Genomic DNA, 13,614 nt, shown 5'->3' with positions numbered 1-13,614 from the left:
TTTTCATAGGCAATTTTGGAGGTAAAAGAAATATTATTATTTTCCATAGGGGGAAAATATCTTTTCCTGACCGGCTCTAATGCAAAGTTTCCGGTTAGACTGTAGGCAGGGGCTTATGGTCAATCCATGGGCCATCTTCTGACCTGCACAAATGTTCAAGCACTGGTAGTGAGCAAAGCCTACTCCATTAGGGCTGGGAGAATGAGTCCCCAAAAGGCGATGATCCATCGTGACCCAGCCAAATAAAACCTCAGCATCACAGATTCAAGTTCCACAGAAACAGGACATCCTGTCTAGTTGCCGTCCAAGAAGAGGCTGACTGCTGGAGACCATCCTTTGAACGGTGGAGACGTTAGGTCTCTTTGCCTGTGACTGTCTCGCTATATCCCCAGAACACCGGCTATAATGAGCAGGCGTCGCGCCGTAAAAGCAATCTCCTCAGCTTTGGGGCTCACCAGAGTTCGGGGCTCTCATCATTTATATGACGGCTGCACTGTACAGCCCCTGACTCAGACTGGTGCAGAGGGCTGTCTATCCAGCTAATGAAAGACAGGCTCCGCCCCAAAGAGCTTTCAGTCTAAGCGGACAAAGGAAGGCTGATGATTCCCACTGTACCGAGGGGAAGGTGCTACAGCACAGAGCGATGCAACGACTTGCACAAGGCATCTGTGGCAAAGCTGGGACTGGAACCCAGATCTGTTGAGTCCTGCAGTACCATGACCACAAGAATAGCCGTTCTTCCTACACCCAACCCTACAGCCGCCTGCTCTGAACTTGCCTGATGTATCTGCGCCCACCTCAGCACTCCTAGCGGTTTATTTTTTAACTGTAATTGCTCCAGCTGTTTTTCCCATGGTGTGATGGCGCCAGCTGTTTTCTTACTGTGCTGTAATACAGTAGCTCCAGCTGTTTCCTTGCTGTACTGTAATCACTCCAGCTGGTTTTCACCCGGCATGGATTAATCAGGCTTTTTTTTCTTCCCCCTTGAGTGGAAACTTGATACAGTATGCAGTCTCTGCCTTTCAAGGGATCAATAAATCTCGGTATGAGCGTGGATCTATTGTAAATTGTACATGTGTATTTGTCTCAGTTACAGATCTGTCCGATTTATCTAAATTAGCTAATGATTGTGCATGAAACTCAGTTCCCGGGTTTGACACTAATTTCTAGTAGAAACACATTGAGATTTTGGGTGGCTTTGTTATGCTTTTTCATGTCCAGATCTTAGCAGAAAAAGGTTTGCAAAGTGTCTATGTAAAAATAGCCCCTTCTGAGTCAGCAAAATCTGTCCCCTGCGTGTAGCCAAAGTTAGATCTGCAGACGTTAGTGGCTAAGATAAGTCGCTGCTGCTTCTCTGGGAGCCCTGCAGAGCCAGCCCAGGCCTGGGTGAGCGAGCTGGATTCTGTACCAGGGAATGCATCATCGTCCGACTTGTTAAGTACGTTCCAATTGCAGAGTCACGCTGAAGATGATGGGCCGGCTTCCTTCCTGATGGGGGAATTTTTTTCAGCTGAGTTACACGGGAGTACAGAATTTGGCCCGGCAGAAGTGCTGTTGCTAGTGATGCTGCATGAGAAGAAAGACCCCAGCTTGGCTTGTAGAGAGGCAGTATGATCCAGTGGTAGGCACCGGATTGGGGCTGTATTCCTGTCTCTGCCACAGGCCTGCCCCTGTGACCTTGGGCAAATCACATCATCTCTCTGTGCTCGTTTCCTCTTGTCTCTTTAGACTGCAAGCTCTTTGGGTCAGGGATTGTCTCGTACTCAGGATATGTCTACACTGCAAAAACATGTCTTCCTGATTCAGATTATCTAACCCATGTTAAAAGAGCAGTGCAGACACGGCGACTCGGCTTTTGACTTGTTTTAACAGCTGGAGTTAAACTCTATAGGGGATCCTGAAATAGAACTTGAGCCACTAACTTGAGTTAAAAGCCACGTCTTCACTGCTATTTGAACTAAGATTTGCTAACCCTAGTTAAGAACACACATTTTTTTGCAGTGTAGACGTATCCTAAGTGTCTGTGAGGTGCCTAGCGCAATGGAGTTTATTAGGGTTTCTAGTCCATACCCTAATGCAAATAATAATAAGTAATAATAGTAATAGTCATGTAAACTGGGCACATCTGATCTGGAAAGACGGAGATACCATAATCATGGAGCCCCAGGACGCATTTCACCGAGTCGCTTTCCCAAGCAAGCACCATGTTGTAAACTTTTAAAAACTGTAACTGGAAAGAGTTTCTCTCCTTCTGTATCTGTCCCGCCCTCCAAGTCTAAGAGCAACCCAGGATTCTTATTAAAAAATAGGCTGGAAATCTGTAACAAGCAAGCACCCGTGCAATTAACGACGGCAGTGAAGGTTTGTGAATAATAGGACCCTTGATTGTGTTTTATTTTGGCTTTTTTGACATGAAGCAAACTTCTTTGGCATATCCCTGTTTGTATATCGCCGCGGAAGGCTGGAGGTTCCTAGATGAGTCATTGGGAAAGAAATTGCCAGGTACGGAGTGGAAAAGAACAAAGAGAGGATTTTGTTGTGGAGGTGGAAATGCCGTTGGGAAGGAGGCAAGGAGAGTTGCCGTATGAAAAACAGTATGAAAAACAGTTGCCTCCTCTTACCATGGCGGTTCGAGAGATGCCTGGAATCCCCTGCTCCTGAGGCACTGTGAGATGGCTGCCCAGATTTTCCCAGAAGGCACTGGTACAAACATGGTTATACAGTATAGGATGGGTGGAGGTGCACACACACAGTGTTGGCTTGGATAAGCTCCTCTACGAACACAGGGCAGTTGTGTTTCTTGTGACCCATCCAGAGTACTGTGACCTGGTTGCAACAACACAATTGTGTTTGGAGTGTGAACATTGCCTGGGCATTGAGTTGGGCCCATCTAGATACACTGGAATCCAGGGTCCCTCTGTTTTCATTCCATGGAACATCAGTATTTTCCATCCCGTCCAATGGGAGTGGGTCCCGTCCAGCAGGAGGGAGAACTGGGCTACTGGCTGGGTGACCCAGTCCGCCTAGGGAGATCAGCAGAGTTCTGAGTAGTTCACCGTTCAGATGAGACCTTAAAAAACAAAACAAAAATGGGGTCCCATCTGCTCTGCAGTGAAAGTAAACATCCCATGGCATTTTAGTAACAGTAGCTGCTGTGTTCTGTCGTCCTTGGTCAACCTTTCCTCTCCTCCCACTCGTGTGCACTGTATGGTGATTCACTTGGGTTCTGCCTTCTACGCCAGAGGTAGCCGCATTGCAGTGGTAATCTGTGGTAATGGTTGGCACTGGGATCCTTGCAGAGGGAGAGTAATGCACTGGCAAAGTATTTGTTGCCTCCCCTACTGACTGGCCTGGTAGAAGATAACAGCCTACTAATGTCGCCAGCTAATGGAGCTACCCCACGTGGTCTGTGCATCAGTGCTGGAGGTCCCCAGCTCAGACCCTGCCGACAGCCCGTGTGGAAGGACTCAGCTGGGTAGTTTGGATTCGGGTCTGAACTTGGGACTGTTTGCACCTGGGATGCTGGGTCAGGCTCCCTTCTCAGCTACAAAGCGAAAGTGAAATGTCCCCCCCCGCCTCTGAAATGGCACAGATTGAGGGGGCACCTTTGAGTCAGTTATCTCACTGGAACTGTATTTGCCCATCTCTCTGTGGCTTGTTTTCCTGCCTGGGCTCTGGGTTGGCAGATAAGGCACCCGAAGCTGTAATGGTCCAGCCCATCAAAGGGAAAGGAAAGATTCCCTTTCAAGGTGCCTCCTGGGAGCTAACAAAGCGGCCCCTTTCTACTGCACTCACGAAACCTCTGACACTTGCCTTCCCCACTGCTGCCTGTTTCAGCCGGAAACCGGCCGCAAGTTGCGGCAAACTTTGCAAAGTGTTTTTTATGAGACACGGGTGGTTCAAGCCACCCCCACTCCCCCTTCCTAATTTATCCCCTTCACACAGAGATCAATGGCACAGAAAAAGAGGTAGTGCCACTCGCCTTCATCCCCTCAAAGGCCGTGCTAGGACATCATGTGATGAAACGCCTCTGTTGCGAGACAGCAGGCGGAGCTCAATGACCAGAGCTCATCTCGAGGAGGGAGGGAAATTTCCAGAGGCCGAGGGAGCTGCCGTCAATACCATTCGCACATGCTGGAACAGGGACCTGAGCCTGCAAGTCAGGCATGAGCAGTTTCAACTGCAGTCCCCGTCCTCCCCTGTCTCTGTTCTGTGTGTGCATAGGGGGGCCAACAAGAGGGAGCAGATGGTCCATTGATCGTCCGCTTGTTCATTAAGCGCCAGCGACCAGCCACAAGGTGACGCATGTGAATTCGCTGCCATCGGTTGGCTGGAGATGCTGGGCCGTGTCTACACAAAGGTCTCAGCATAGACCTGGGTGTCTTGAGAGGAGTCCTTGAAATGAGGCTGTAATGGCAGCATTGAGGGGGGATTTTGATCCCCCCCCAAACACGCGCGCACACACACACATACATATGTGTACACGCTTATGCACACACATGCATGTGCATGCACACACATTCACACACGTACATTAAGATGTGCATGTACACACACACACACATTTACACACACATAACCCCCCATACATCCCCCCACACACGTGTGCAAACATCCATATGCACACACACCGCTACATGTACGCACATCCACACATGCAGGCACATATGTGTGAATGCACCCCGCCCACATTCACATATAAGTGTACTCACACATATATTCACATGCACAGACACATTCATAGATTCACGTGCATGCATCTATATGCGCATACACACGTGTGCATGTACATCCCCCACACGCTCACACACACGTGTGCACACGCACTCGTGCACACGTGCTCACGAGCACTCATGCACCCCCACATCCCTCGAGCTATCACGAGTCAAAGCGCTTGGAGCATTTTCTTCTCTAGAAGGGTAAAATAGTTGAGTAATTAGCGATACACCACTTAGGAGAGCAAATCATTTTGTACTTAACAGGCAGGCGTGAGTGTGTGTATGTTGCTTTATTTAAAGTGTTTACGGAGGGTGGAAAAAAAGCTCGTGAAAGGATTCAGTTTTGGCACAACAAAAGCATAACTCCTCCTCCATTCCCGTGGAGTGAAAGCCTCTTAAAGATACAATCGATGGAAGAATAAACTCCTGCCGACCTTCCCCTGCTACACACACACCCTTTCGGCAATCTCTACGCGCGGCGGCATGGCGCCCGGTACTCAGGAAATCACCAGAGTTCACTTAAACTGCCGTGTTCCAGTGTTTATATGGCTGTCAGCAGCAGTCATAGTTGCACATTACTAAGTCAGCGCCGCTCAGCAGGGCAGCTGGGTTGGATCGAATGCCTCTTGCCTCTTGAGATTTGAGTTCCCATTCAGATACAGGTCACATGTGAAATGAGCCTTCCCCCCCCTCCGCTAGTCTACTTAGTTCTAGCTGGATGTTTGATTTATATGCCTTGGAAAATCACTGCACCGATTCAGCAGTACCTGTGCAAATGTAAACCCCGGATCAGAACAGCTGACGGGGTGACAGGTCAGGACGGAAGGTCCTCGGCAGAGGTAGTGTGCGTGCGTGCGGGCTCTGGACTGGAATAGCTGGAGGGGCATCAGCAAAGCTGTGTGAGCATGGGGGGGCAGGATAAGACGGAGGGCCATTACCCGAGCTGCAGGGAGCTGGGAATGATGTGTCAGAGGGTAGTGCTAGTTTGGGATGAGTTGCACCGAGGGAGCTGGGTGTGGATGTGTGAGCCAGCGCTGTCGGCATTCCACCATTGGCAGCAAGATTGCAAAGAAATACTAAAGGAAAGGGTCCCTCTCAACTGACTTCAGAAACAAGGCAACCTCTTGACTGATGATGTGGCTTCCTGGTGCCAGCTCTGATTCCTCTAAGCCATCCAAGGTGTGTATCCCGGGGAGCTGAGGAAAGGACACCTCTGTCCCAGAGCACCCGTTACAGTGAGAGCAAACTTTGGCCCGGAGGACCATGCGTGGGAGGCGCATTTGGTGACGAGCACCACGGACGCAGAGGCGGGTTTGACCATGTAGGCTTGTGAGGAGGCTGAGATGGGGTGGTGGATTTGGGCCGGGAGAGATGGATGATGGGGGGTGACCACAGATGAGCTCGCAGTGAGGGTCCCTGTAAGATGGTATGAAATGGTGATTTATACTGCTTTGATTTTGTATCTCAGACTGCGCCACAGACCATGTAAAACTCGTACCACTTCTATTGCTCCCTGAATTTTTCCTATTTTTTTCCCCCTGTGTCTGGAAGAATCCCCTACATTTAAAAACCCTTATTGCTGAAAATAAAACCCAAACTTGAGTATCAGGGAATCAGCAGGGAGCCAGCTGTTACACACACCTGTTCTCTCTGCACCTCTCGCCCTGGGAGAGGGAGCATTCAGAACAGAGCTCGGGAAAACCTGGTGTCTTACAGAACATAGGAACTGCCCGGTTGGGTCAGAGCCGCGGTCCATCCAGACCAGTAGCCTGTCTCTGACAGTGGCCAGCACCAGATGTCTCAGAGGAAGGTGCAGTAGTAAGATGTGGGATAATTTGCTTCCCATGGAAGTCCCTATGAGTTAGCAATTGGCGATCCATTGAAGGGTGAATTTATGCATCCCTTCTACAATGTTTTGTTGGCATTAACTATTTCAATCCTGGATGGTCTTGTTGTCCATAGAAGCATGTTTAATGACCTAGATCTCTCCTGGATGATCCAGCATTCAATAGGATGGTGAAAGAATGTTCCCTATTGCGTTGTGAAAGGTGTGCATTATTTGTTTGGGGGGGTTGTGCACACTTGTGGTCTGCCTGTGTGTGTGGTTATTGCTATTATTGATTATAACTGAACCCCCCAAACTGTGCATTAATTGGCGTGTTATTTGTAGCAATCAGAATGATCTGTCTGCCCCCATACGCACTCCCCTATCTATCTACTGCGATACAAAGAATACATAATATGTGTGTCTGCATATGTTCTGCACTCCTGTCTGTGGCATCAGAACAGCCTCTAGGGGGTGCTGTGAGACTTAATTGGCGACTGAAGCCCATTGAGATCTTCAGATGAGAGGTGCTCTGGGAGAAAGTAATGTATTCTGCAGTTTCAGGCTGCCACGGAGGGTTATGAATCGCAGCAGCAGGGGAATGTGCCCTGGAAGACTGTGCTCCAGTGTCCTTTGCGGTGAAACGTCAGGTGCATTCCAAACGCTTGTAATTAAATGGAGCATTTGCATAATGCTGAGCACGGTTTCAATTTGCAGATGAATTCTGTGCATTTGTTTCCAAGAGGAAAAAAAATCTCTCTCTGCCCCAAAGGTTTCCCTAATGCTCCATGAATTTAATAAGTGTCTTGTGTACACGTGTACGACATGGCGCTGCGGATTCAATTAACTTGTAAATCAAGTGGAAATAGTGTATTTGCACGGCGGGAACAGCACGTAAGGCGATCCCTGTCCCATGGCTGTGGAATTAGATCTGAGCAAAAACGCTGCCAGAAAATTGTCCATGGACGTTTGTTCGAAGGAAGAACTGAATTCCCTTCACCTGCAGCCGCTTCCCGGGTCGGGGGAGGAGAGCGTATCCCATCAAACGCATTCACTGGCTGAGATATTCATGGACATGATCAATGTTCATGAAAAACTAATTTTGACTGTGGTTTGAAGATTCAGCCTGGTCCTAAGCACGTGCCTGGTTTTTAAACCCCCGAAGCGTCGTATTGACTTTCAGTGCAGTTACGCAGGAACTTGAAGTTAGGCACATGTTCAAGTTCCGTTCTGAATCAGGGTCTGGTATTCATACTGAGATCCCGACTCTTGAGTCCGCTTTCTCCAATCAGGCAACAAAATCACTTCCATATGACCTCCATATCCAGTGGGAATTGGCCAACACACCTTGATTATTGAGTACCCACACAACCAGACAGCTACGGGTGAGAATTGGTTGGGGAGTGATAGCAAGTCATGGATAGAGTTGAGGAAATCCTGATCCACTCCCAGACAGAAGAGGAGCAAATGCATTGAAACCAATTATCTGCAGCTAGACCCCAAAACACAAGAAACTCACCAGGTTTTGTTAGGAAGTCGAATCTCTGGCCAAGGCTTACAAAGCGTCCTGAGCCGAGTTTCCAGTGAGTCTTGGCAGAGCGACAGCTTTGCATCAAAACTGAAAATGCCTATTCAGTGCAGAACTAGGGGATGCTCAAGGCTTTTAACTGAGGGCTTTCTCTTCCTGGTAGTTTTAACTTAAAGTGGAACCCCAGGGCAAGAAATGTATATGGCTCAAGCCCCTGTGAACCCAAACCACAGAGCTCAACAAAACAGCTAGCCGTGGCCTTAATGGAGCATACAACCCAAAAGCCTCTTTTCAAACAGGCAATTTCGGGAGGGCCCAGCTAATGGCTGTTAATAGTGTTTTTGGACTTTTCATCCGTGCTGTTCTTTCGGCAGCTCCGTCCCTGTGCGCGATGTGTAATTTTTTTTTGTAAGTGGGTATAATTGCTCCCTCTGTCTCAAATTAGAGGGTGCATTTTTCAAGCATTAACGCCTGCAGCAGATGATACTACTCATGAATTGTGATCTCTGCAAAGCAATTGCCTGTTCTGTCCTCCTTAATAAGCACCTTGGGTTGGGGAGAGAAAAAAGAAATCCATGCTAAATGAGTGACTATCGATCTTAGTGTCTTCACTTGTTGTTGCTGTTTGTGGTGGTGATTATTATTCTTATTGCTAATTAGAGGGAATGGTGGTGCCATGCCGAAACTGCCAAAATGTTTGCAGATCAGATCTCACGCAAGGCTTTTATCAGACTGGGCGGAGCAGTGCACAGCACAATCTCCAGGCTTGGGAGAGTGAAGAATACAAATGTAACCCATGTTAACATAGTCTGTCTCTCTGTCCCTCTCGAGTGGCCAGCGTATGCCTAGAATTTCATGAGTCTGCTACTTCCTTCGTCCCTTTTGCTGAGCCAAGTAGAGGTTCACGATTTTTAGATCCAGAGTTCTTGGGTTCAAACCCAGCTGACAACTGGTTCTTCTGTCGACCTTGTAGTGTCTGTACTGGGGCATAGGTTGGTTCATGTACACCTCCTAAGGATGTACATTTTTCACATCCCGGAGGGTCGTACCTAAATGGACCTAAATTTTAGGCCTGGTGTGCACTACAAAGTTAGATCAACGTAAGCTGCCTTGCGTTGACATAGTGTGCATGTGTCTACACTAAAATTTGCCCCCACTGCTGTACAACAACGTAGCAACACCACCTTCCCGAGCGATGTTGAGCCGTGGTCCATGTACCGATGGTGATGCAATGGGAGTGTAGACGCTGTGTTAGCGATGTTGACCCTAACAGTCCTCCAGCAGCTGTCCCACAAGGCCCGACACTGACTGCTGTGGTCACCACTGTGAACTCCACTGCCTGGCGGTCATGGAGACCAGAAGTTCTCCCCCACTCCCTTGAAAGCCGTGTGAATTTTTGAAATGCCGTTTCCTGATTGTCCAGCGTGGCGAGCACACCTAGCAGCTCCCCATTGTCTGACCACGCTGGCTACCCTCTCCAGACACGCTCCGGCCTAGAGTAGACAGGAGATATTGGCTCTCCTGGGCTTGTGGGGAGAAGAGGCTGTGCAGGCCCAGCTATGGACCAGCCATAGAAATGTGGACATCTACAAGCAGATTGCACTGGGAATGGAGGAGAAGGGGTACGACAGGGACCAGCAGCAACACCGCGTGAAAGCAAAGGAACTGCGGCAGGTGCACCAGAAGGCCAGGGAGGCCAACAGTTGATCTGGTGTCGAGCCGCAGACCTGCCACTTTAACAAAGAACTGTGTGCCGTACTTCGGGAGACCCCGCCACCCCCCACACTAGAGAAACTGCCGAGGAGCCTGAGTCCCGGGCCCCTGGCGTGAACAGCGAGGAGGCGGTGGAGGAAGAAGAGGAGGAGGAAGGGGGGCATGCGACTGGATGGGACCAGCTATGCCATGTGCCAGGATCTGTTTTCTGGTCAGTCTCAGCAGTCGATCATGTGTGAGCCCAGTGCAGGGGAAGGAAGCTCGGGTAAGCATGTAAATGTATTTCCCATTACAGTGATGTGCTGATGGTGCCCCCAAGTTAGCAGGACACAGCTATCAACTTTTCATTAATCTAGGTGGGGTGGGAGCGTGGGATGCCAAGCAATTTGTTTACGTGCACAGGGATGTCCCTTGAATCCTCCTGAGAGATATCCGTGAAGCAGTCATGGAGTTACTTTGCAATCCTCGCCTAAAATTAAGGACAACCACAGCATCACATATACTGACCCGTGAGAGCCACGGCTGCTGTATGTTTAGGTAAAATGTTCTGTTCTATTAATTTATTGAGTTTTTAAAGTATTTGCTTTTAAATTGCACAGATTTTTCTTTTCACGGATTTTGTTACTGAATAAAATTCTGTTATTTGGAAAAGAATTCATCTTTATTAGTTCACCACAGAGTGCCTAGCTGTTCTGAAAGCACCCACTCACTTGTTACTGTACAGCGTGACACAACTCTTAGGATCAGTGACAAACACAGTGTAATCATCATAAATGTACAGCAAGCAGTGCAAAATCAAGAGGTGCATTAACAGTGTTATATCCTTAGATGTGCAGCAAGCACCACAAAATTCCTAACAGGCCCCCAAACAGCTGGCCTAGGTAGAGCGCAATCCACCACAAGCCTTACTGTGGCTCACTGTTAAAGTGCTTTTTTAAAGCCTCCCTGAGCTGTATAGCTCTGCATTGAGCTTTTCTGATAGTCTTGGTGTCGGGCTGTTTAAACTCAGCAAACAGCTGCTCCAGCTCTGCCCTCCACCCCAACGGCAATTTTGCTCCCTTTGCTTCACAGATATTGTGCAGGACACAGCAGACAGCTATAACCATTGGGATATTTTTCTCACTGAGATCCAGTCTTGCAAATAAACAACACCAGCGTCCCTTCAATCTACCAAAACCACATTCAGCTGTCATTCTGCACCTGCTGAGCCAGCAGTTGAATCTTTCCTTGATGCTGTCAAGGTGGCTGGTGTACGGCCTCATGAGTCAGGGGAGAAAGGGATAAACTGGGTTGCCCAGGACCACTAGTGGCATTTCAACATCGCCAGTGTTAACCCCTCTGGTCAGGAATTAAGTCCTTGCTTGTAGGTCTCTGAACAGTGTTCTTAAAGATGTGAGCATCATGCACCTTCCCTGAGCAGCCCATACTGATGTTGGAGAAGCATCCCTGGGTCTAGCAATACTTGCATAGCCATAGAAAAGTAGTCTTTTCTGTTCGTATCCTCTGTGGCAAGGTGGTCTGGTGCTAAAGTAGGAATGTGCGTCTGTGGCGCCACTGCGGTTCGGGAACCCCTTTGCTGCAGATCCATCCTCAATGTCCCTGTAGCGAAGCAAAGACTCACTGGCGCGGCGCCTCCTGCTGGTCATCTCGGGAATTAGCTTTTCCAGCCCGGAGCACCCTCTGCAGGCCGGTGTCTCGCTTGCCGCTGGCCCTGTGTCCCTGCAGAACCCCCTGCCTGCGCCCCCCTGCCCTGACTCCGCCCGACCTTTCCCCCGCCTGCGTCCCCCTAACCTGATACTGCCTGGCCCCCCTAACCCGACTCCGCACGGCTTTTCCCTCACCTGCTTCCCCCACCCCGACTCCGCCCTTCTAGATGAGGGTTCTGCCCTCGGCAGTGCCCCCTTAGTCTGGGTCTCCCCTTCCTGGGGAACCCTCCCTTGCCTCAGTGGCAACTGTCAGTCATCATCTAGCCCCCACCCCCTGGGGCAGACGGCAGTCTGTACCACTCATCATCGGCAAGGGGGGTCAGACCAGCTGCCTCTGCCTAGGTCTGCCTAGATCTGCCTCTGCAGCCCTAGGACCCTTTCTTGGGCCCTCACCTCGGCCTGCAGCCTGGGGCTCTGCTAGGCTGGAGCTCCCCAGCTCCCTCTGCCCTTCCCCAGCACTGCTGCACCCTAGGTCCCCTGCTCAGCTTCCCAGGCAGCCAGGTCCTCCTCTCTCCATGTAGCTAGAGAGAGAGTCTCCTTCTCAGCCTCTGGCCCTCAGGCCTCTTATAGGGCCAGGTGTGACCTGGTCGGTGCATGGCCCCACCTGTGGCTGCTTCCCCCAACTAGCCCAGCTTTTCCCCTGCCCCAGTGCGCTCCCAGGGCTGTTTGAAGCCCTTCAGGGCAGGAGCGGGGTGACCACCCCGCTACAGTCCCATACATGGCCGAGAGAGACAGCACTGGGCTGTCCTGATCTTAGCACTGAACTGACACTGTCCTTTCCAAATGCTCCAGGAAGAGTCCGGCCCCTGGCTGCTTGGTGCGTTCTCCCCCTGGGCTGGCGGAGGTCGCAGTGACGGCACAAAGCCTGTCTATACCTGTGGGCATCGGGGGGCAAGCTGAGGTGTCTCAGCAGCAGCTCCCATGTAGCTCGTGGTTTCCGGAGGCTGCTGTGCGAGCCCTGCCTGCGTGCTACAGTCCCCGCGGCGTGTCCTAGCTCGGGAACGCTGCAGGCCGCATCCTCAGCTGGGGTAAAGTCAATGGACCTTCCACCAGCTCAGGATCTGGCCCTTTATAGTCAAAACGCCCTGCGGCTGCTATTTGCTTTCCAGCTGGATGGGGGCCAAAAGGCCTGGGGGTTGCAGGCAATCCCCAAAGAGCCTAAACCCCGTCCGGGCCAGGAGCTGCACCGGCGGAAGGTGTGTGAGCCCGAATGCTGAATCTCCTGGGCTTGAACCGTGCCCCCAGTATTGTCTGAAAGGCAGGTGGGGTTTTATTGGCGGGGGGGGCGGGAGGGACATAATGATGCAGACGGCGTTCTTGTTTGCTTTTAACTCCTCTTTGACCAGCAGCGCTTTCAGCGAAGCCGAGCGCCCGGCGCAGACTGGCGTCCCCCTGCAGAATGTCATTGTTCCTTTGTTCTTCTCTTTGTGTCACTAGTCCCCGGAGGCATCGCCTCAGAGTCACTCACCTTCACCCCCTTGGAGGACATGATCTTCCTGAAATGGGAAGAGCCACTGGAGGCCAACGGGCTGATCACCCAGTATGAGGTAGGTTCTGCAGTGTTGTTCAGCAGGAAGGGAGAAGACCTGGGGCCGGGGTGTTGGAGACGCGGCTACGTTCTAAGAGCATCCTCGTAAATGTCTGTAATCCCGTTACCACAAATCTCCAGTCCTGGAACTAAGACTTGAAAAGTTACTAGGCCCTGGTACAAAGCCTAATAAAGAATCATAAACATTACATCATTTTGCTCTCATAGAGCCAGGAGTGTCCAAGTTCTTATCTTCCCTCTGCCACTGATTCACTCTGTGGCCTTGGTTGAGTCACTTAGGTCCCAAAATGGCCTGTAATTTTGCGTGCCTCCATTTTGGACACCCAGGGCCTGACTTTCAGAGGGCCTGATCGCCTGCAGCTGCCGTTGGCTTCGCCTGGAGTTGCATGTGCTTGGCACCTCTGAAAATCTGACCTAGCTCCTTTCTGCAGTTGGGCATCCAAACACAGACGTGCCCAAAATGAGAGTCCACCCTTGAAAATTTGCCGTTAGCCCTCTCTGTGTCTCCATGTCCCCAGGGGACAGTACCAGCTATTTCCCAAGCCAGCAGTGAGGACTAATCCGTTAAGTGTTTG

The 13,614-nt window shown here is 50.4% G+C and overlaps 1 protein-coding gene across 1 annotated transcript in view; it reads left to right on the top strand.

Annotated features, from left to right (window-relative positions):
• PTPRU (protein tyrosine phosphatase receptor type U) overlaps positions 1-13,614 on the top strand; it is a 273,624-nt gene that overhangs the window by 165,985 nt on the left and 94,025 nt on the right. Inside the window, exon 9 of the mRNA XM_054011788.1 lies at positions 12,928-13,037. Coding sequence (XP_053867763.1) covers positions 12,928-13,037 — 110 coding nt within the window. The remainder of the gene's footprint in view (positions 1-12,927; positions 13,038-13,614) is intronic.

Source organism: Malaclemys terrapin, chromosome 22 (genome assembly GCF_027887155.1).
Source record: "Malaclemys terrapin pileata isolate rMalTer1 chromosome 22, rMalTer1.hap1, whole genome shotgun sequence".
Taxonomy (NCBI): domain Eukaryota; kingdom Metazoa; phylum Chordata; order Testudines; family Emydidae; genus Malaclemys; species Malaclemys terrapin.
Note: the sequence above shows the minus strand (reverse complement) of the source record. Positions and strands in the feature narration are given on the sequence as shown.